Source organism: Lagopus leucura, unplaced genomic scaffold (assembly GCF_019238085.1).
Source record: "Lagopus leucura isolate 7727_CA_CO unplaced genomic scaffold, USGS_WTPT01 Super-Scaffold_100004, whole genome shotgun sequence".
Classification (NCBI taxonomy): Eukaryota; Metazoa; Chordata; class Aves; order Galliformes; family Phasianidae; genus Lagopus; species Lagopus leucura.
Window position 1 is genome coordinate 61,236,286 of NW_024962264.1, and position 22,066 is coordinate 61,258,351.

The following is a 22,066-nucleotide window of genomic DNA, read 5'->3' on the forward strand; positions in this document are numbered from 1 at the left end:
CTCCTCTCCTCTCCTCTCCTCTCCTCTCCTCTCCTCTCCTCTCCTCTCCTCTCCTCTCCTCTCCTCTCCTCTCCTCTCCTCTCCTCTCCTCTCCTCTCCTCTCCTCTCCTCTCCTCTCCTCTCGTCTGATGGAATCTATTCTCTGAATATGCATTTTTAGTTTCAATGCCTATCTGCCCTAATCCCCTACCACAAACATCTTTAAACATGTTGGCTGGTATTCCTCACACCTTGTCTTCTGCAGCGGTTGGGTCTCTCTTTTGGGTCTCTGCAGACCTTCATGTTGCCATCACAATACATAGACATATCTGCCTCTGGATTCTGGGGTAGCCTCCCTGTGGCTTTTCTGCCCACCATCTCACTCTCCTTGGTTTGGTTTCATTAAATGTCGCTAAATCCTCACATCTTGCTGCTTATCCAGTGCTTCCACCCCTTTATCATTGCTGCCTCTTGGAGGTCACCTCTTACTCTTGGTGTGCTCCAGCAGTGCAGTCCTTTGCCAAAGTTTCCTGTGTTGGTCTCCTTTCCCCAGCCCAGTGCTTCACAGTCTTTCCACGTCGCCTGCTCTCAACAGGAGGAGGCAAAAGACCCTCACACAGAATGCAGCAGATAGCTTTCCTAGCAGCAGCAAGCACCCCAACGTGCCACTAAGCAGCATGTCAATGCAACTCTGAGAGCACAACCTTCTGTTTCACTTTTTCCTATTGGCACACCTAGACTTGCGTTGGCAGGCTGTGGCATCAGACGATATCCTACCTGCAATCTTTCTCTTTTCAACTGACTGTTTTGTGTGTGTTCTGATTTTGTAACGCCTCAAGCTCAGTAAAATCACATTTCAGCCACTGCTGTTGCATCTATATGCTAAAAGATCCCTGCCTTTATTTGCAGCTGTATTTAGCAAAGTTTCTTTCATGCATCCAGAAAATATTAGTTCTGATCTGAAAAAATGAAATCATATAAAGTAGCTAAATTTGAGCTGCAAAAAGGAAACCAGGCAGTGATTTCATACTGCTAAGCACACAAATCTGTGAGTGATTTAAGGCTGTGCTACAAGCCACAATATGCAGAATCCTCATTTACACAGATAACATATGGATCCAGTTGCAAAAACTAACCAAGATTTTAGAAGAGACACTTTCAATAGTTCTATTCATGCTCCCAGATGTTGTGGCATATCTAAAATACTCTGCCTGCAACCAGTCTAGGATGTGTTTACATGAAGACACTGTTCCTCCTACTGCATGAATAAGAGCGGAAAGTAGGTACCTATTTTTCAGGGACTTTTTGATATAAACCTTTACTGATAACCCTGGCTGAAACAGCAGGTCCATACAGCGAGGCGTATGATTTTTTTTTAGCCGTGTACTCACAGAAAACTGACAAGAAGAGGTGTAGAGGCACCCACTTTCCACTGATGCCAGCCCATTTAGGTAACTTCAGCAGAGGCTGATTTGCAATTGTTAGGCATGTACATTTTTAGCTGTGCTCAAATTCCTGCTCTTCCACCCACTTTCTTCATTAGCATATTAGACGCCCCCATGGCGTTCTTTTAAATGGTCTGTAAGTCAGGCATGTGTGAGGGGAGGTGGCTCCACTCCAGCAGCTGAAGGCAGCTGAATTTCTCCCTTTCACAGCAGGGGTGACACTAAGGGGTAAGGGACAGCCCCATGGGAAGATACCAGCCCCACAACCTGCCTTGACTTAGGGGTTATTGCCTATGGTTGGATGGAGAGCAGAGGCTACCCAGAGTGCTCTACTCATTCTAATTGCAGCCCTAATAATAGGCTGTATGGAAGCCTATATATATATATATATATATATATATATACACATACGCATGTATTTTCCATATTTTTTCCATGTATACATATCTATGGCAACAAGATGTCTTTCTTGTTCTATGCTCACTTGGTGCTTTGCAGGTAGCTCACATGCCAAGAATCACCTGTCTGTGCCTTTTGTGTATGGTGACAAGGCAGAGCCACACGATAGAGGTGTCTTCTACTAAACCTGCACTTCTGCTCAGGGAGTATGGCTGTCACTCACTGCCACAGCTGCCCAGGGTCAGCAGGGCAACTCAGATGTTGTGGTGTCACCATAAGCATGCTCACTCTGGATTTATCAACCTGTATTTTCAACATGTTAATTGAGCACAGTGTTTGCCTAGGCTTTCCCTGGGGTTTTTATATCACAAACCCTGCAGCAAACCTCTAAGGGGCTTTCCCAGAAGGTATTTCTAATAATGATGTGGGTAGGTGTTGTTTCAGTCAAGCAGTCAGCTGCTTAGGACAGCAAAAAGTTGCCATTTCTTCCCCATCTGACACGAAATCCCTTTTTTTCCTTCTTCCTCCCACTTCCTCTCTCTCCCACTATATCCCTCAGCTGAGCTTTTCTTCCTACATGGAAACACAAGCCTTGGCTCTCAGCACCATGCCTCAGGGTGCATTTGGGAGAGTCTGTGCCATAATGCACCAAAGGTGGGGTGGTACACAGATGCCCTTCAGCAAGGGCTCTTGCTACATACAAAAGCCCCACTACTCACAAACTTCTCTTCTGCTGTAAGACCTTCCTCTGCCACCACCTGTCCACAGCTTCATCCTTTCACACACTGCTGCAGTTACTCATTGTCAGAGAGAGTGGTGAAGGCCAAAAATGCTCGAACCCAACTTGCTTTGGTGGTAGAAAACCCAGCTGAGTTCCATCAGGAGAGGCAGAAGGTCAGCAGAGGCAGAAGATGCCCCTGGGCTTTATGGTAGAGAAAACATGTACTGAGGGTACAGTAACTTTCTGCGTTTTCATATTTCTACCCTCAGCATCTCTTGCAATAGAGATTCTGTTCCTGACAAAGCCTAACCAGCCCAAACATAAAGCAGGGAGATGTATGAAATGACAAAACTGGGGTCACTGCCAGCAAGCAGCCCTTTCTGCACTACACAAATCCGAACTTCAGAAAAAATGTGTATACTGCTCACTGCTAGCCCCAAGAATAGGTCTGGGCTAGGGATTGTACAATGTGGTTAATGTCCCTGCTGTGTTTCCTCTTTTTTCCCTTCATTTCCCTGAAACTCTGTGCCACTCCTTGTAATTGCTGCAGAAGTGTAATTGCTGCTCTGTGTAATTTCTGCAGAAACAATCTGAGCTGTCATTGACTTACATTGTTCACACATCAGGAGAAACTGGCAGATCATACTCACCCCACCATCAGAGACATGCTGCATATGTATCTACATCTGAGGCAGGCACTGAGGATCCCATTACAAGCAGTGGAGATCTAGAAAATGCAGAAGAATGAAATTTAAGGTACAAGCCACTGAGCCAAATGTATGCATTAACTCTAGGGTAAAACAAATAATTTTTTATGTCCAGGGACCTGAGCTCTATCAGATCATCTCTGTTAGGATTACTTTGAATTTAACTGGACTTTTGTTCACACTTTGCCCAGTGCTGTTAGTCACGCAGGTACCAGTGAGGAGCATCATGTCTTATGGCAACAAGAGACCTGAAGCACTGCAGAGTTTTGAGCACCACAATATAAAGTGGACATAAAACTATTTGAGAGCATCCAAAGGAGGTCTACAAAGATGAACAAGGGTCTGGAGGGCAAGGTGTATGTGGAGTGGCTGAGGGCCCACAGTTTTTCAGGTCCAAAGTGGGAGGGGAGGCCTCATGGCATCTGCAGCTCCTCACAGGGAGTGGGAACACAGCGCTGAGCTCTGCTCTGTGTGACAGCAACAGGGCCTGAGGGAACGGCATGGAGCTGTGTCAGGGAAGGGCAGATGGGGGTGAGGGAAAGGGTCTGCACTGAGGGCGGTGGGCATGGAATGGGCTGCCCAGAGCAGTGGGCACAGCCCTGAGCTGCTGGAGTTCAAGGAGTGTTTGGACACTGCTCTCAGACACAGAGTTTGCGTTTAGGTGATGCTGCGTGGAGCCAGGAGCTGGACTCAGTGGATGGTTCTTGTGGGTTTCTTCCAGCTCAGACTCTACAGGCTATGGCAGATGTTAGCTACGTGTCTGTGTAGAAAATGGCTGCAAAACTTCATATTTTTCTATCTGTGTCTTTGCAACAGGAAAATAAACAGACAAAGTGCAGTGGAAGAATCAGCATTCTGCAGGAGGCTGCCATGGTGTCAGTTTTGTGGTAGCCATTTTGGCCATTGAGCACTTTCCAAAGGGAAGATTGTCATAAGCATGCCTATGCCTTCGCCTCCTCCCCAAGAGAGTTCAGCAGTGCCATGTGTTGTGCTGGGTTTTCTAATAAACGCACAGATTTTACTCAGCGCTCAAATTAGCAAGGTCAAGATCAAAGATATGTGCCCACTGTCATCAATTCTCCTAGCTGCAAATAAATTTCAGCTAACTGCTTTGCATACAGAGGGCTGATCTCAGCCAGGAATTGCTTCATCATAGTCGTAGGACTGGCTCTGGAAATTCTAAAGTTGTGGAAGAGATGGAAGTTATGTGGATACTATGGACATTTGAGTTCATGTCGTTCATAGAATAGTATAGCTACTGAAAGATGTGCTTGTGCAAGTCTATGAATAGAGGAGAATAGTAATTAAAGGGTAGTTTCCTCTTATAAAGTATTTTCATCTTTCCAGAAAATGCTTATATCATTAAGAGATACCCTGGTTCTCTCTCACAGGAATGGGGATAGACATTAGCTTCATTTCTGTGCCCCGATTTAAGATTACTCCACTCCAAGGCATTATCTTAAATTAGATGAATTCATAGCTGGCCTTTCAATGCTTTTCAACCTACTCGAGATTTGAGGCTTGAAGTTGTATAATAACTAAGCCATATACTGTTTTGAAATCATGAGTAGAGAGGAGGGAAATCAAATAAAATCCAGGTTAGTGTGTCCTGGAAAAGCAGACACCAAGTACTTAAGAATACCTGATGTGAACTATAGGCACTTAAGATGCTCTTGTTTCAACTCTGTGTATGCACAGGGGTAGAATTTATCTTCATCACTGAAAACTGGTACAAGATCGTCATGGGGATAATGCAGTGTTGGCACAGACTTGGAAGAATTATGTTTCATCCCCATCAGTCATTATTTTCTACTGCTGGTACCCACATTCCTGTGCCGCCCCTTGCTCTGGCAGTGTTCAAAGCTCAAATGACAAGGGTGACAAATGAGATGGGAACCACTTAAGAATCATTAGATCACTGATTCAAGTTAGTGTGCACTGACACTGACAGTTCTGGGCAGCCCTGGTTCTTGCAAAAGGGCAGCCAGAGGGGGACTAGTCTGTATGTGGAAAACATACAGCTGCTCCTTTGCCTCAGGATTGCAATCCCTTCATGTTGCTAGAATAGAGCAAAAGGAATTAATTAAAGGCTAAAAATCTAACCCACTATTATTAAATTCCTGAAGATGAGCTATTTTTAAGGTACATAAATATTTGGCAGAAATTCTTAACAATTCTTTTTAAAGAAATTCTTTTATGTAAGCCAGGTTTAAGTAGAATTCTTTGCAAACTCTAATAAGATGCAGGCTGCTTTCAGGCTCTCTCATATTTTCATTAAAGCTCTGATATAAGTAACTGCTAGGTCCAAATGTCAGGAGGTCCCAGCAGCTGAGCCCAGAGGACAAGGGCTTGCTCTACGGCCTTTTATCCTCTGTGCCACTACCTGGTCCAGCCATACTCCACCAAGGGGTGGATGGGGACAAAATGCAACTACTCTAAAATGCATCAGCGTAAGTTTATATATATAGAAATGGTTATAATGTAGATACTTTTCCCTGTGAGCAACTGGGGAAAAAAATCTCATTTTTCACCTTCACATTGAAATTAGAAGTCAACAAAGCACTGTCAGGTTCAGAGTATAAATTATTTATTTACTAATACATAGTAAACATTTTAAATGAGTTTGACACACTTAAGACTCTACAAACATCATTGTGCAGTCAGGATTCCTCAATACTTTGGAAATACAACACATGAGAAATTAGTCCAATGTGCATTTTCATATTAGAAAGTCATTATATAGAAGTTTAAAGCCACAAACACAAATAAAACAAGAATACAAATCAAATTCTGTACAAGATCATTTTTAGTCTGTACAACAGAATCATCACTTAAGATGAGAAAATACGAACAATTTTCTTATCTTCCATACAAGAAACTTAGAAAGCATGTTAGTTCACATGTAACACATTGGATTTGTTAATATTTTGAGTAATGTAAACAGGCAAGATCTGCTTACACAAAGTCATCCAGTACTTCCCAGCAGGTTATAGAACCACAGAATCATTAAGTTGGAAAAGACCACTAAGGTCATCTAGTCCAACCATCAGCCCATCCCACCAGCCCACTAACACATGCCCCTCAGTGCCACAGATAATGGTCTTCTGAAAAAAGTCCAGAGGAACCTGGCTAAAAATAATGGTGAGTCTACAGAAAGGAAGTATTTTAGTAAGACTGATGAAAGTTTTTCCTGTGTTTTAATTGGCATTGACGCAGGGCTCACAAACCCATTGGTTGTTCAGTACCCTGATGCCACACTGCTAATCTTGGGATGCTGCTCCAACAATGACAGAAGTATTTGGATGTAACACTCGTTTTTGCTGCAGGGCAAACACCCACACCATCCACAGAGCAGCCCTGTTGTCACATGGGCTTTCTACATTCCCACAGAGCTTGGAAATCTGCCCGGTGATGCAGAAAATAGAGCGATTTCTAAACCCAGCACAATGAGCTGCAGTGGGGATTGAGGAGTGGCTTGGGCTTGCAACGGTTTTGGCTTCTTGCACCTATTGAAATGGACCTGCCGTTGGGCTGGGGCTTTCTCAAGCTGAGCCTTTGGAAACCTTCCAAAATCTCTGAGAACTCTGGGTGTTTGCACTCTAGATGCTGCAGCACACTACCACACACGCATCTGGGCTCTCAGTCACAGAGTACCTCAGGAGAGATGATTTCAAAAGGCAATATTCACTACCAATGCTGTGTTGGAGTTGATATAAGCAGTAGCACCACAGCTGAGAAACAACTACAGCAATGATTTCAGTTTTGTGGTGAAAATCAAACTACTTCTAAAAAATAAAATCATAGAATCATAGAATGGTTTGGGTTGGAAGGGGTCTCAAAGGTCGTGTAGTTCCAGATCCCTTGGCCAAGGGCAGGGTTGCCAACCACTGAATCACACATGCAATGAGGCTGCCCAGGGCCCTATCCAACCTGGCCTTGAACACATTTAGGGCTGTGGCAAACATAATTTCTCTGGGCAGCCTGTGCCAGTACCTCACCACCCTCACAGCAAAAACCTTCCCCCAACATCTAATGTAAATCTCCCCTCTTTTAACTTAAAACCATTCCTCCTTGTTCTGTCACTGTCTACCGGTGATTAATAGGTTCACAAATATGTCTGTGCCAAAGAGACAAGGAAGCTACTGGCTGAGCCACTCCTTTTGGCTGTTTTCTGCTAAGAAAGTAAATTCTGGCATAAGAAGAGGAGGAATAAAACAATGCACATGGTAGCAAATGCAAGAAACGAGACCAAATCTTTCAGGCAGAGAAGTAGTACAAGAAGAACCTGGCATCCCTGAAGGATGTGAAATAGCCCCCAGTAGACTTTCAGGGCCATGAGAAAGTGCAGAGTGCAGTCAGGTACTGGCTCCTTCCCATGGAGCAGTAAATCTTATGCAAAGTCCCTTTGCAAAGCCTGTTTATGTGCCTTCATAAAACAGCAGTTATTTGTCACGCAGTCCCCAAGAGAGAAATTGCACAGAGGTTTAGTTTGCATGTCTGTTATATCACAGATCTCCTGTCAAGGAGCACTGCTATTGTACTATAGTAATCCTGAGGTGGAAGTCCCTTTTCGAGTTTGCCTATATGTATATTTTCTATTCTTCACAAAGCCTTTAAAACAATAAACAAGACGACTGTCGCTGTTGTGGAGCCTGTGAGGCTGAAACAACTTCAATCTGAAGCCCAGATGCCATGACAACAAGTGAAATATAAGAGAACTGGGATACCCAATAAAAGTTAGAATGCTGCAGGATTTTCTAAGTGTATTTTGATATTGCTGGAGTTGGCCTTTTTTACACTTTGCAGTTCAAGAACTGATATAGGTCAGTGGATCTCCCACATCCACATGAAAGAATGGGAACATCAGATTTTTCATGTACGTGGGCTTAAGAGTAACTCTTCTCAAGTGTGTTTCAACAGGAAAAACTGGGAGAAAAAAAAAGGGGGAAATAAAGCCTCATAAAAGTTGATTATCTTTAGGAAATAACTGGCAAGAGAACAGATTACACTATCTAGGAGAGCTTCAATTGGCCTACTTTTCTGATTGCAAGTAGATGTCATTAGTAGTGGAAATCACAGGATAACGAGGCAATATAAAATTATTAGATTTAGGTCATGTAGTAATTAATCCTGGCCAACATCCTTAGCAAAATCAAGGACACTAGCCAGAGACAGGCCACGTACATCCATTCTTGTTATCTCCACAACCTGAAGCAGCTGATTACTGCAGGCTCAGTTTTGCTTTTCTGACAGATATTGAAAAGGAGAGCTAATAAGTCCAAGCAGTGAATCTCCATGACCTAGCTGAGAAGTCATTGTTTTAAATAATAGGTCAACAGCTGGCATAGCAGTGCAGTGCAGGGATGAAGGTTTTTCCCATGTTCCCTCGTTTATAGGATTTCCAGACATTGTGCCAATATTTTTCCGTATGTTAAAGAAAACTCCATTCTTCCACATCCTTCACTTTTCTTCAAGCAGCATTACTATTCCTTGCTGTCAAATTCCCTTTGAATCCTCAATACAGTCAGACTGTTTGCTGCACTCAATGTAAAAACGCCTTTTTGTTTTCCTTTTTCCTCAGCTCAGCAGCTTTCAGAAAGAAAATAGTGACCAATTTTAAAGATCTGCCCTCAAAAGGTTGTGAAACATGTGAAATAAATGTATGCATTTCTATGGGCAAACATACACTGTCTCCATGCTGTAATTTTGTGCCTTTATCTCAACTTAACCAACTAGTTCTAGCGGTTAAGTCTGCTCAAAGGCTGGATAACCAAGTGCCCTTGAGCTGTGCCCACTTGAGCTCTGTGTATGCAGCTGCCCACCTCAAGCAGAAGGGTTTCAAGCTCAAGAGGTCTCTTGGATCCCACATGCTTTGCCTATTTGGTAACCCCAGTAGATCTCTTTCAACTACTTGCCCTTGTAAAATTCCTACTTCCTCAATGCACCTTGGCAAGGTGTTTTACCAGTGTCAGATTCAGGGGTGAAGAAGCACCTCTTGGAGCTGAACCTGGTTTCTACCAGCAGAAGGCCTCTATCTCTTGTCTTAGAAGAAAGTGAACAGCCTGTCCCTGTTCACCCTCCTCACGGCACTCGAGTGTTCTGCGATTCCCTTAGATCACCCCTCAGCCGTCTGTTTTTACAGCTGAATTCAGTATTGATCACCAACTGTCACTGAAGTAGGTGCACAGTTCGTTTCGTCTAAAATACTGATTGGAGATTAATGAAGTGTTGAATTAAAAGAGATTAATTAGTGTGTCTGAGTTTCAAGTTTTTATCTGTATGAGATCAGGATTCGATTTTCCAAAAGACACAAAAAGTGCAAAATGTGTCACGTGTCACCAAGCCCTCTCTTGGCTTTCACTGGTTTCACGTTGGTCTTGATTAGAGCAAAGCTGCTGATTTGCTGGAAGATACCTGTCTGTGCAAACAAGTGGCCTATATCTCAAGCAATTATTAGCAACACACTACTAAAACAATAAGAGGAAACAAACATGGGAAAAACATTTTAAAAATGCATCGTTATTTTAAGCATTTTCTCATAGTCACCATGCTACCACTGCTGTATTACAGTGTGTCCTGTAAGGATGATAAACAGTACAGTAGGATGCAACCTCCCGTACCGACCAAAAGGAGCAATCAGTACAGTAGAGCAGCATTTCCCCTTTACCCTTTTATCCTCAGGTCTCACAAAGCCAACCTGCACTCTCTGCACTGTGGCTCTGCTGGCAGCTCAGCCCATCACACCATGGGATGGTTGCATCAGCTCCCAAGCCTGTTCACCCACTCCCACTCCAACTTTGGTTGCTGCCAGCTGTGTTTCCCTGGCACGGATACCTGGCCGCACTGGGAGCTGCGCTCGGGTAACCAGCTCGTTTCGTTCACTGCCATGAGAAAGAACATTCAGATACCATCGAGCACTGACAGCCTCACAATGCTATTGCGAATTCCCCAAGTATCCAACATTGTTACACCACCACGATTTTACCATGCTCTCAAGCTGGTTTTAATCTTGCAAGTTTTTAAAATAGCAGCTATTCTCACAGCTCACATCATCCTTCAGCCAACCACACACTGCATTGAGCCTAACGTTAACAAGGGTTTCCCTCAACAATAAGCACAAAATCGCTTTTTGGGGAAAAAAGAATTGAGGTTTGAAAGTTAATGGGTGCTATGTCCATTTATATCACTGGAGTGTTTAGTTTATTTAAAGCTTTAAGCTTTAAGAATCATATTTACTGCTGTAAAATTCTATGTAGCTCTTTCTTATATTACAAACAGATTTGAGTTTAAGGATCTGAGTAACAGTCTCCAGTATTCTCTGCTATTCAGAAACTTCACAATCCTTGGTAGATCTTAGCAAGAAGGGACAAAGAAAAATAATTTAATTAATTGTCACGGTAATGCTTCCTTGTGTGGCTCTGCAGCCCAGGAGCTATGGAATATGACTTTCTGAGTCCCAAAATAATTTCAAAGCAGTGAACCACCAGAAGATCTCAGTATATACACTCAATATTCTATCAGAGATGAACAAAGATCCAGCACTTTCCATGTACCCTCTTGCTTGTCCAGACTCATAACCTCTTCTCAAGAAAGAGGAAAAGAGGAAAAGAAGAATGTGGGAAAGCAACAAGCTCAGTAACATCTTTCCTTTCTCAGAACTGCCTGAGGCTAGAAGATGAACTGAAAGTATTACAGACAAGAAGAAGGAGTGGCAATTAATTGCCTACTGAAAGAGCAGAAGAGAATCCACCTTCTCCCAAAGCCAAGTCACCAAGAGCACTGCTCAGTAGGGACCTGGATGGCCCTCTCACCACTGTGTGATCAGTGCATGCATTCAGTACATGTTCCCTGCCATGGGAACACCACCAGTGTTGGCTACAGGAGCACATGTTATTTATTCCCAGCACAGGAAATTCAGGCCTCTTTTTTCTTTCTTGTGTAACAGATGTCTTACAGCCAGATCCAGTCAGATAATCCACCAGACAAAATCATAGTCTCTTTACACCATTAGTTGATTTTACTTCTACTTCAAAAGTCTCTGAGCACAGGGAATCCTGTAGACCAGGAGAACATTAGAACATTAAAGTGAAATCATCTTAAATAAAAAGTTTGGGTAGGGGAATTTATAGTGAGTTTGTCCTTACTAAAGACAAGAAGAGTAGGGGCAGGAAATCATTATTTTAATTGTGCTGTGCAACAGAATCATCGCAGGGAAAATGATACATAAACAGTATGAGCACAAAAACAGATCGTTCAATACTTTCATTTAAATACCTTTTTCTCATTCTACAGGTTCTAACTCATATCAAAACAGACTGTCTGGTAGGCTCGTTGAAGGCAACGGGTACTGAAAAAGGCTTAAAACTTGCAGAAACATGTCCCTAAGGCATATCCCCAGTGCTGCTGGTGCCAGGCAAAAATACCAGAGCTCATAATTAAAAGCAGACATTTTAAACAAAAGTAGCTTTATACTGATTCTCAGTGCCCTTATTCTTCTCACTCTTGACAGCAATCAGAGATGGAAGGTCTGATGTCCTATAAACTCCAGTCCTCATCCTCCCTTGGCAGGATCTCAGTTCAGAGATGTAACCTTCCAAGCTGAGGTTCCCTTCAGAGTCATCGCAGGAGCGTGTTCCGGTGTCTTCCAGTTTGACCCCGTCCACATCAATAATCCTGTTCACAGGCAGTTCTTTACCGAGGCTCTCCTTCACACCTGCAGGATTAATGCTTCTGCTGGCCTTTGCTTTGAGAGACATCTGCTCGCCAGGGTTCCCTGAAGTCCCCTGTGAATCTTTTCTCTTTTTGTGGTTTGCACCTGATAGAAGAATTAGAAACAAAAAAACCACAAAACAGAAGAGTTACGTATCTTCCAGGTTCGAACAATTTCCACACCGCAACCTGCTCTGTGGTCCTAAAGGTAGATCAGCAGCTGAGATGCTCCTCTGCCCATCACAAGTTGTGGGCGCCCATCCCTAGAGGTGTCAAGGCCAGGTTGGGTGAGGCCCTGGTCAAACTGATCCAGTGCCTGACCCAGAGGTTGTCAACTTTGTCCATGGCCGGGAGGTTGGAACAGGATCATCTCTGAGGTCCTTTCCAACACAAGCCATTCTGTAATTCTGTCTATGAACATGGAGACCTCCCGAAGTATCAAGCAAGAAACTGAACAGATCTCAAAGGCATATGTAATGCCAATATAGATCTGACTTAATTTAGCATTATTTAGCACAACTCCGTTTAAAAAATAACTACTTGGTGTAAATTTGTACGCACCTAGAACAAAACTCTCACACAAGCAAAACCAAACGTGAAGGACGAGGATACAAATTCCAGTGGGGCAGAAAGGGAAATGCTCCTTGTTTGAATTGACCTCTAACACCAGATTCCTGCTGAGATACCATTTTATTTGGCTAGACGCTAATCTTTCCCTAAGACATTTAGGATGATTTGAGGTTTCAGTTTGCTGTGCTGAAACGCAGAGTATCAACCAGGAGGCAAAACGACAAAGCTGGCTTTAAAATCTTCTCTGCTTGATCTGTATGCTGTTTTTGTTAGAAAAATAATTAACTAATAATTATGAATATAATCATCTTTATTGAGGACTTTTTGATGTGGAGAAAGAGGAAGATGAAAAGGACAAAAAAGCAATTTCATATCATTTAATCAAATCACTGCAGGGCCTTTTCAAGGATTAAAACTTTTTATGTAATGAAAATAAGTTAAAATTTTAAGTAATACGATATTATGATAGTGCTTTAGCTAGTGCAGCCCCTTCCACCAATAATTCATATGTTCCACATCAGTAATGCTTGTTTTTTTTCCACATCTAGAGGAATTATATCAAATTCCAAACAAATCAGCCAAGAAACAAATCAGCAGAGAGAAGGCAAAAAGCTTTCTCAGACCTGTTAGCCCAGCAATTACAGCTAAACTGTAATGGGACTGTATTAACATTTCATGTTTACTTCTCCATGCAGCAAATTGAACATCAGGTTAACTCTAAATGCTGTTTGCACGGCTGTGGTGTAAAATGCTATTCTTGTACTCTTGAATGTTTGTCTTACAGAGCTGTAATGAATGGGGATTTGGATCTTTTTAATCGACTGCTCCGTGCCCTTTGAGGAAGTCTCTGACTCTCCTTTCATGTTGTTTAAGAAGGGATATTCATTTCTAAAAAGCTGTACTAATGATGAATCACAACAAACAGTTTCCACTGAGAGAGCATAAGTCATCTCAACCTTATTATTAAGAACACATCCTACCAAATGCAGCGCAGAGCAAGAACAGTGATGGTGTGGTAAGGTACCAAAGCTCTGTAGAACCTCAAGTTCAGTACCAAACTGAAGGTTTCTGCAAAGGCCTGTTGGCATTCACAGGGCTCAGCAAACATCTCTGGAAACTCGTGCTGAGGAACACTACAGAAGGTGTGTTACTGTGTTTCTTTGGCTGATAGGCCTTTCTACATCTGCAGATAAGGAACGCCAACAGAAGGCTTAGAACTGCAGTGCCAATGGAGCAATCGGGCTTTCAAGTTGCCTATTGGGAACAAAGCAAAAATGAGGCCACTGTTAGCTCTCGGGTTTCACAAGGCATAAGCTCATCTGATGAGGAATAAGCTTGTATTAGGAGCAGCTTTTTCTACCAATGGCTTTATTAGGAGTAATCCTTTTGAAGAATCTAATAAATCACTACCAGACATGGGAGGGAAACACAGAGAGCCTTATCTGAAATACTGGTTCAGAAGAATGCAGAACTTCTGAGGGATAATATTGTGAAGCTGATTTCTCTTTTCCTTGCAGGGTAGAAAAGACCTTGGCTCATCCATGCCAAGGAGGAAGGTGATTTCAGGAGTAGTGCTACACTGGAAAAGTACTACCTTGCTTTTTTCCCCAATTTTTCAAAACAAAACATTTACAAAGGAAGCGAGGCCACTTAGCACAAGTCATAAAAGCTCGTCAGGATTTGCATGGCATCTTCCTGAATATGATTCGTCAGACACTTCACCTAAATCCAGAACAGACAGAACCCAGCTCTTACAGCTTTAGTTGCGCAGACCAATTTCCATTATGACTGCAACAGCAAAATCCCATCAGTCGGTAATCTTTGTCTCCACTGCTAAGTACTTGTGCATTTGAGCCTGGTAATATGTTCCACCTGGTTTAAAGCTGCTAAAGTGGAGACCTGCACACAGGCCTGCATTTTTCAAAAGGTAAATGATCAGGCAGCATCTTGGCTGATCTCCCAATCTCCATTACCAATATTTCTCCTTTCCTGACATTTAATTTAAAGCTATTTTAACATTAAGGTTATGGAAAACCCGCCTCTGCCTCTACGGATGTAGACAAAGGGAGTTTTTGTTCTTCTGCATAAAATAATCCTCATGATCTAAGTAAAATCTACACAAGATACTGGAAGACATTGCCTTCCAAGTAGTTTAACACCAGTGGAGCATCTGGCCAAGTTCCAGGCAAAGATGAGATCACAAGAAAACTGGGTATTTCAGCAACACTGACCATCAGATGTCGATAATAGGATAAAATAACCATAACTCCAATGGAGATGTTAGGATTTGATTCATCCACATCTTCCAATGGATGTGATGCAAATGCTGATAATATTTCTGTGCTGCAGTTATTAGGTCCATTTATATTCAAGGTGCCATTATGATTGACTTCTTATAGGACAATTTAGATCAGATCTGAAATTCAGCATGTCTCGGTGATCAATATTAGAACCAGTTCCACTCACATCATTTTTTAAATAAATATAAGCAGTTGTTTCACGTGAGTTCTGTGTACTTCATATTTCAGTCCATACTTAGTGAATTTCTTATATGATGGAATGTTAAGTACTGTTCCAATCCCATTTCTATACAGACACCTATTCCATCTAGCTGCATCATTTCACTTCAAATTCTGGCTTTGCTAAAATACTATTTTTCTTGTCAAAACCTTTTACTGTGTAGATGGCTCTTGGTTTTACTGTAAGATAAAAAGGATATTCTGCTCATTAATATTCCCAGGCATTCAACTTCTAACAGAGAGGATTGGATTTTCAACTAAATATAATGAGCTCATTTAATGATTCTGCAGTGACTTAGAACAGATAAGAATCTGCTTGAAGTATTCCATAACACATATAGCTCTTGTGAAGAGAAATCACCAGTGTATTCAGGAGCTACTATTGAAAGCATACCAACAAGCATACCATCAACAAATGCTATTAGTCATTTTCAAATGACAGATCCAAATTCATAGACTGGTGTGTTCTGTAATTTGGGAGTCTGTGCAGATACTGCTCTCATCACTCATCCAGTACAATTGTCCCAAGGCCATCACGTGCTAGCTCAGAGAGATTATTTTTTTCCATAAGACTCAATAAAGAGCTTTGTGGTGCTCATTTCAGCAGGTGTTCCCCTGGATGAAATATTTCAGTATGAGCATCCCTTTTCCTTAAGCTACGTGCACTCGGGCAGTTTTGCTCTGGGAAATGGCACTCTCTCTTCTTCTTCTGAACTGCTGTGAAATGGAACTTCAAAATGCTAGGCTTCCCAGCTGTGTCTGGATGAGGAGCTATGAGATACGGTTTAGTGGCTTGTGATAACAGTGGTAATGGGAGGACGGTTGGACTAGACGATCTTGTAGGTCCTTTCCAACCTTGTGATTCTATGGATTCTTTTAAGTGGTGGAAAAATGATTTCCACACTGGTTGATGCACTGTTATCACCGTAAGCATGTTTCTTTCAAAGTTTGTCAAGTGATTTGTGATTCTGAGGGGAAGAGAATACTTTACATTCAGAGTTCCGTAGATTAAATTCCCCTTCAAAAATTTCCTTCCTTTCATCTCTTAACTGCCATATCCCTGAGGAAAACAGGATCTAATATAAATGTTCCTAACTACAGCTTTTGCTTAATGTTTCCTAAGGAAATTTGACTTAATAAGCTGTATTTCATGATAAAACAACTGCATCATATGGTTGGTGCCTTGAAATCTGACTCTCAAACCATGATGGCATCAAGCTAAGAAAATTGATTATCCTACAAGGTAACTGCATTCTGCATATTAGTCTTCCATTTGCTTGTGCACTGGAAAGTTCTGGAATACATTTGCAGCATTAAGCCTAGAATCACAGGTTGGACAAAAATTCTTTCACTGCTCTCATCTCAAAAGAATTCGGGAGACCAAAGCAGAGGGCATTATTTGGAAAGAAAAAACTGAACACAACACAGAAAAAGGAGCTGGTGAGAATGCCACCACGCAGAGCGATGCATGTAATGAAGAGAACAAACAAGGCAGGCACACGGTGTTCGCTGATCTCACAACAGCAATGGTAGGCACCTCCACACATCACTCCAAGGCCAGGGGCAGTCTGAGGTGAAATAAATTGAAAAGCTCTGAATTCTGAGCCAGACTGCCTTACAAGCCCTAAGTAACTCTGGGCAATTTGAAATTCCTGTTTTCCAAGCGTGACATGACAAAACATCTCTGCAGCAGTCTACCAATATTCATCCCTCTTTGAGATCTTCCAGTATTTTGCTTTTCCATCAGTTCTTTTTACAAGTCAGTTTAATTGACTGCTGAGAGTAATATATTGGGAAATAGTGGACTGAATAACATGAATCAGTCCATTTAATCTGCCATTTGCTATGTTATTTTTCTATTAAGAGATTCTAAGATGTGGTTCAGCAGGGCTACTAGTTTAACTTCAAGCAATAACTAAGTTCATTGCACTGTCCAAATGTAAGTCATGCTTTTGAATAGAACCGGTTTTAGCCTGTGTGCCTTTGGTTCAAAGAGAGGTTGCAATTTTTTATCCAATCAGCAAGATAATTTGCTAATTCCTTCTACAATGTGTATTGTGCTGCTTGGCTGAAATCAGCTTGCATTTCAAATAATTATCCCTCAAGGCCTTCCTCACTTCCCAGTCGTCTACTCCTAGCATAATTCTCCTTCTCCTCTGCTTATTATTGATCTCTGTCATGTACTACATGTAATTCTCCCATTTAATCATGCTCTGATTAAAAGGAGATTAACAGATTCTGCCCTTAGCATTGCTGGATCCCTTCGAATACTTCTTTATATTGATCCAAAAATCCAATTACCTTCTATAAAATTACATATAGCCGTAAGGATGTAACTAACTGCTGGACAAGAACCTTTGTTAGAAATTATTAGTTACAATAATTGTACGTTTTTTTCATTATAATCCCTTTCTTTTCTTCTTATTTTTCCTTGTATGTTTTCACTTCTGTGCTTATCTTGATTTGCAGGGGAAACATTGCTGGATTTTCTCTAAAATATGCCACATGAATTAAGGAGTTATGTAAAATATCAGTTACATACACTATTACAGAATTTATTACAAAAATAAGCTTACTTTGCATTCTTCTGGAAAACATATGTGTGAGTTTTTAATCTCCTTAACTATCACCAAGCTGATTGCACTTAGGATTTATTACCCTTAAAGCCGAAAAGTTTAGCAGACAAAAAAAGTCCCAGAAATCCAGCTTCTATTATCCGATTCCTTCATTACAATGTCCTGCATCCTTTCTGTGAATAATGAAGAAGAGCAGTGGGGATTTTTTTTGACACTGGGAACAATAGCCAGCCCCAGGCTGAGTCCACCAAGCATTCTATTTCTGCATCCACTTTCAAGGAGAAAAATCCTCGCGCTGGTAATAACCACCCTGCTTCCCAGAGCTCTTTCCAATAAGAAAGGAAGTGAGTTAATTTTGAAGATGATACTGCTCATCTATTTCAGAAACAAGGAGATTCTTCAGAATAAATTAAATACCTGTTTTATACATACAAGTATATGGCCTAAATTCATCCCTTATCTTACAGATCCGTGCTATTTAAGTATTACTGCAGAAAGCTCACCCTGTTTTCGCTCCTCCTGGCTGGCTCTTTATCTTCACATAGTCATAGAACACCCTGAGTTGGAAGAGACCCATTAGGATCACACAGTCCAACTTCTGGCTCCACATGGGACTACTACCCAAAAACCTGACTATGTCTGAGAGCGTTGTCCAGATGCTTCTCAATGACATTACCCAATGATGATACCCAACAACCCATTTTGTATCTATACAGAGATTTTAAAATACATTTTTATTCGCTTGAATTGCTCCACCAATTCAAACCCACTCAAATAAATACCTTCCTACTCGGAAGGCAATTCTAACTGTAACTTCATCTCAAGCATTTTTCTCACCTGGATAGGGAACGTGCTTAACCATCGGGGAAAAACTGATGGATATGGAGGACAACATTTAAAGTACCTGTACTACACTATGCAATTTAAAAAAATTAAACCCAGAGAGATTAAATCAGTAGTTTAACACTTTTGGAAACAAATGCATTACTCCAAGCCAATTACACCCAACAGTAATTATTTCTTCTGCAGCTAGATATCAGCAACATTATATGTAGAAGCATTAAGTGTATTTCAGAAGTAATCTTCCTATCCAGAAAGCCCCACTTTTTGATGTGGGATATTTTCCAGAACTACTAGGCTCATTCAAAAGTAAAGAATACTTCTCTTGCTGAGTAACACAACTAGAGTTAGGACAATTCTTGTGCTGATCTGATAATACGTACTTCATAGCTAAATAATACTACAGTAATACTTGCTCTACTTATTTAGCATTAAGATGTGTTTGAAAAATTATTCTCAAAAGCTCTGAGCTGCAGCCCTAAGTTGTCTGTTTTCTGTCATTGACTTAGCCTTCTCGATCTTCAAATGAAGACTACTCAAGAGTTCCTCCTTACAGGGAAACATTCACCGCAACGGGCCTGGCTTTGCACCACCCCTGTGGGGTCAGACAGTTGTCCCCAACCCAACACTTGTGCACAAGGGGCTGCTTTGCACACCCCGGCCCCTTCCCTGCAGATATAAACCTGACATGCACACTTTCAGTGCAAGCATGCACGCCGTATCAATTTGAAATGAAGCCACTTCAAATTACATGGTCACCGTTTTTCATTTCCTCCTACCATTTTAATGTAACAAACCAATCAAAAACACATTTTCCATTGAGAGGAGATTATGAATGGATAACCATTAAGGCACTTTAAAAAGCACCCATTATTAAAGATTTTTGTCCTTTTAGAAATTGATTATTGACTGGAGATAGCTTCCAGCATTCTTTATTGTGATTGCTATACATCATTTAATAGTCTTTCCATGCAAACTCCATGAAATCACAAAAATAGAAAACTTTTTCATAAATTCAGGGTTTTTTTTGTAGATTACAGTTCCTGTAAAACAGTGAGAATAGTGTAAAATAGAGTTAGTGTGTGCACCAAGATTGTAAGAGAGAAGAAAGGTGTTTTCCATAATCTAGTTTTTCTTATTCCTCAAAAAAAAAAAAAAAAAAAAAGTTTGTCACAATACACAGAAACTGAGATTTTAATTTTGCAAAACTTCATTTGATTACTTAAAGGTCTCAGGTGACTATGACAGAAAAAATAAAACACAATCACCAGAGAAAGTAGAGTATATTGGGTGGAACACGTGAAAATTCAAATCTGTAAAGGAAATCCTAAAATAATTCAATACATAGGATATTTGTAATTTACTGTGGAAAAGCCTGCATGAGGGAAAATGCAACAGGACATGAACTACTCCATTATATTTGACAGAGGCCCACAGCTATGTGGGAACACAGTGACTTTTAGGAATAGGTCATTCTGTGCCCAGAACACAAGGAGGCCTAGGTAACAGCACCACAAGCTTCTCAGCAGTACTTATTTATTTATTTATTTATTTATTTAAATTAGGCTTCACAGTACTGTTATGCAGGACTCACCTCTGAGAATGAGAACCATTAAATCTCCAGTACCCATTCAACCCTTCATTTTTCACCCACGATTACCAAATAAAGAGGTTGCTATATTGGTCGCTCCACAACAAATGAACTGAAATCACCAGTTCATTTCTTAAGGACAAGGGAAGAAATGCTTGAGTTTAAAATAAGAAAAGTAATGAATATAAAGTTTAGCCCAGGAACCCAAAGACAGAAGAGACTCTCCTTTCAGGAGTTCTTTCAAGACTCATTTAAAAGAAATCTTCTCTCTTAGCTGCCTTGCGATGCCAGTGTAAATGCTCAGGATTTAATATGTGACCTCTATCAGCACCTCAAGGCAGTACTTGCCTTAGATATTTAAATTATTAACAAATACCATGTTTGTCTTCTTTGTCTCATGGCAATTGCTAGTTCATATAAATTAATCAGGTTTTTGTTGTTGTTTTTTTTTTTTTATTTGAAGACAATTTCAATCATGATTCTTAATCCAGAACTAAGAGAACCATTTTTAAATAATGAAGAAAATCAAAGCTTAAAACCAGTTTGCATAACTAGGTCTATAATTTATTACTCCTGAGAGAACAAAGATACAAAATACATGTGAAAGCTACACAAAGATTTCTACAAAGTAAAAAGTAGAAAGTGGGAAAAGAGAAGGCTACAGTTCAGTGGTTACACGGAAATGTATGGCATGCATTAAAATACTGTAAATTCATGAAGTTTTTTTTAAGTGCAAATGGGGTTTGTTTTACACAGTTCTCACTGAAAAATAATGCAAATTGGTACCTATGTTGTACACTCATCACATTACCACAAAGACACCAACACAAATCTATGCATATACACATCAATATGTCTGAAGTACATTTTCTGGTTTTGTGTTTGTAGGCACTGTTTACAAGTCTGTTCAATACTCAGTTTCAGAAATTAATTGGTAGCGCTGATAGAACATTTCTCAAATACTAACAAAGGAATTTGTTGTTTCAAATATCAAGAGGATGAAATAATTTGCATTGCCATTTATAAGCATCCAACAATCAAAGAAGTATTTACAAATCAGCAACCGTACAGATAAAGAACAGTATCAAATACTCTGTGTAAAAAGATAAATAATTAAAATGTATATTCCCACATCACAAAGAAATGTGATCATACAAATTATGGCACCATATGTTTGTGAAACATCAAAAATAAATGTAGCACAGATATCTCTTCTTATATTTTACATCAAAATGTACAGTACAATGACTGTAAAATGTCAATGGCAAAACACCCACAGTCTTCAAACTCTTGTTTCTGGTAATAGCAGATATAACTGGAGTCCAAGTTTATAAAGAAATTTTGTATTTCAGCCTTGGGCTAATATTGCTCTGTGATATTGCTAGACCACGAAACTTGCATCCTAAAAAAAGTTACATAATTTCTTTAAAATAATCTAATAGAAAGAGCTATTTTGTTATGACTGTTCTGGGGAAAGTGTGATAGACATAACCTACTTCCCTGGGTAGCAAAATACGAGTTTAAAAAAAAAAAGAGAAAGTTTTATTTCTGACTAAAAATATCTAATTCTGTTAGAGTTGATTTACCATTTAAGATTTATCTATTTCAGATTTTAATGATATACAATCCTGCAATTTCCAAAACGTAACCAGGGATCCTTCTAAAGCACATAAAATTCCAAACCATAATTGTGCATCTCATAATGACAAATGGATCAGAAAACCTGGAATGCAATAGTGTAACAGTGTTACGCAGCTCAAAATGCTGATAATCTGTTCTGCATCCCTTGGGTAAAGAACAACATAAATATAGCAGATGGAGGTACTTTAAAGGTTTGTCTGCACGTGTCAATTTGTGGCCACATGCCAATTCCAAACAAATGCACATTTTTAAAGGCAACAGGAAATACTACAGTTAAGACAGACTAAGGCAAAGAAAATCTTTTTTGGAAAAAAAAAATATTAATTACCAAAATTAAGGTGCAGAGAGATTTTCTTTCTTGTTTTAATA

At 40.5% G+C, this 22,066-nt stretch overlaps 1 protein-coding gene across 1 annotated transcript in view; it reads right to left on the reverse strand.

Annotated features, from left to right (window-relative positions):
* Positions 1-5,887: 5,887 nt before the first annotated feature.
* The window catches only part of RGS12 (regulator of G protein signaling 12), an 86,268-nt gene continuing 70,089 nt past the window's right edge, over positions 5,888-22,066 (reverse strand). The window contains exon 18 of the mRNA XM_042871263.1: positions 5,888-12,066. Coding sequence (XP_042727197.1) covers positions 11,702-12,066 — 365 coding nt within the window. The 3' untranslated portion in view covers positions 5,888-11,701. The remainder of the gene's footprint in view (positions 12,067-22,066) is intronic.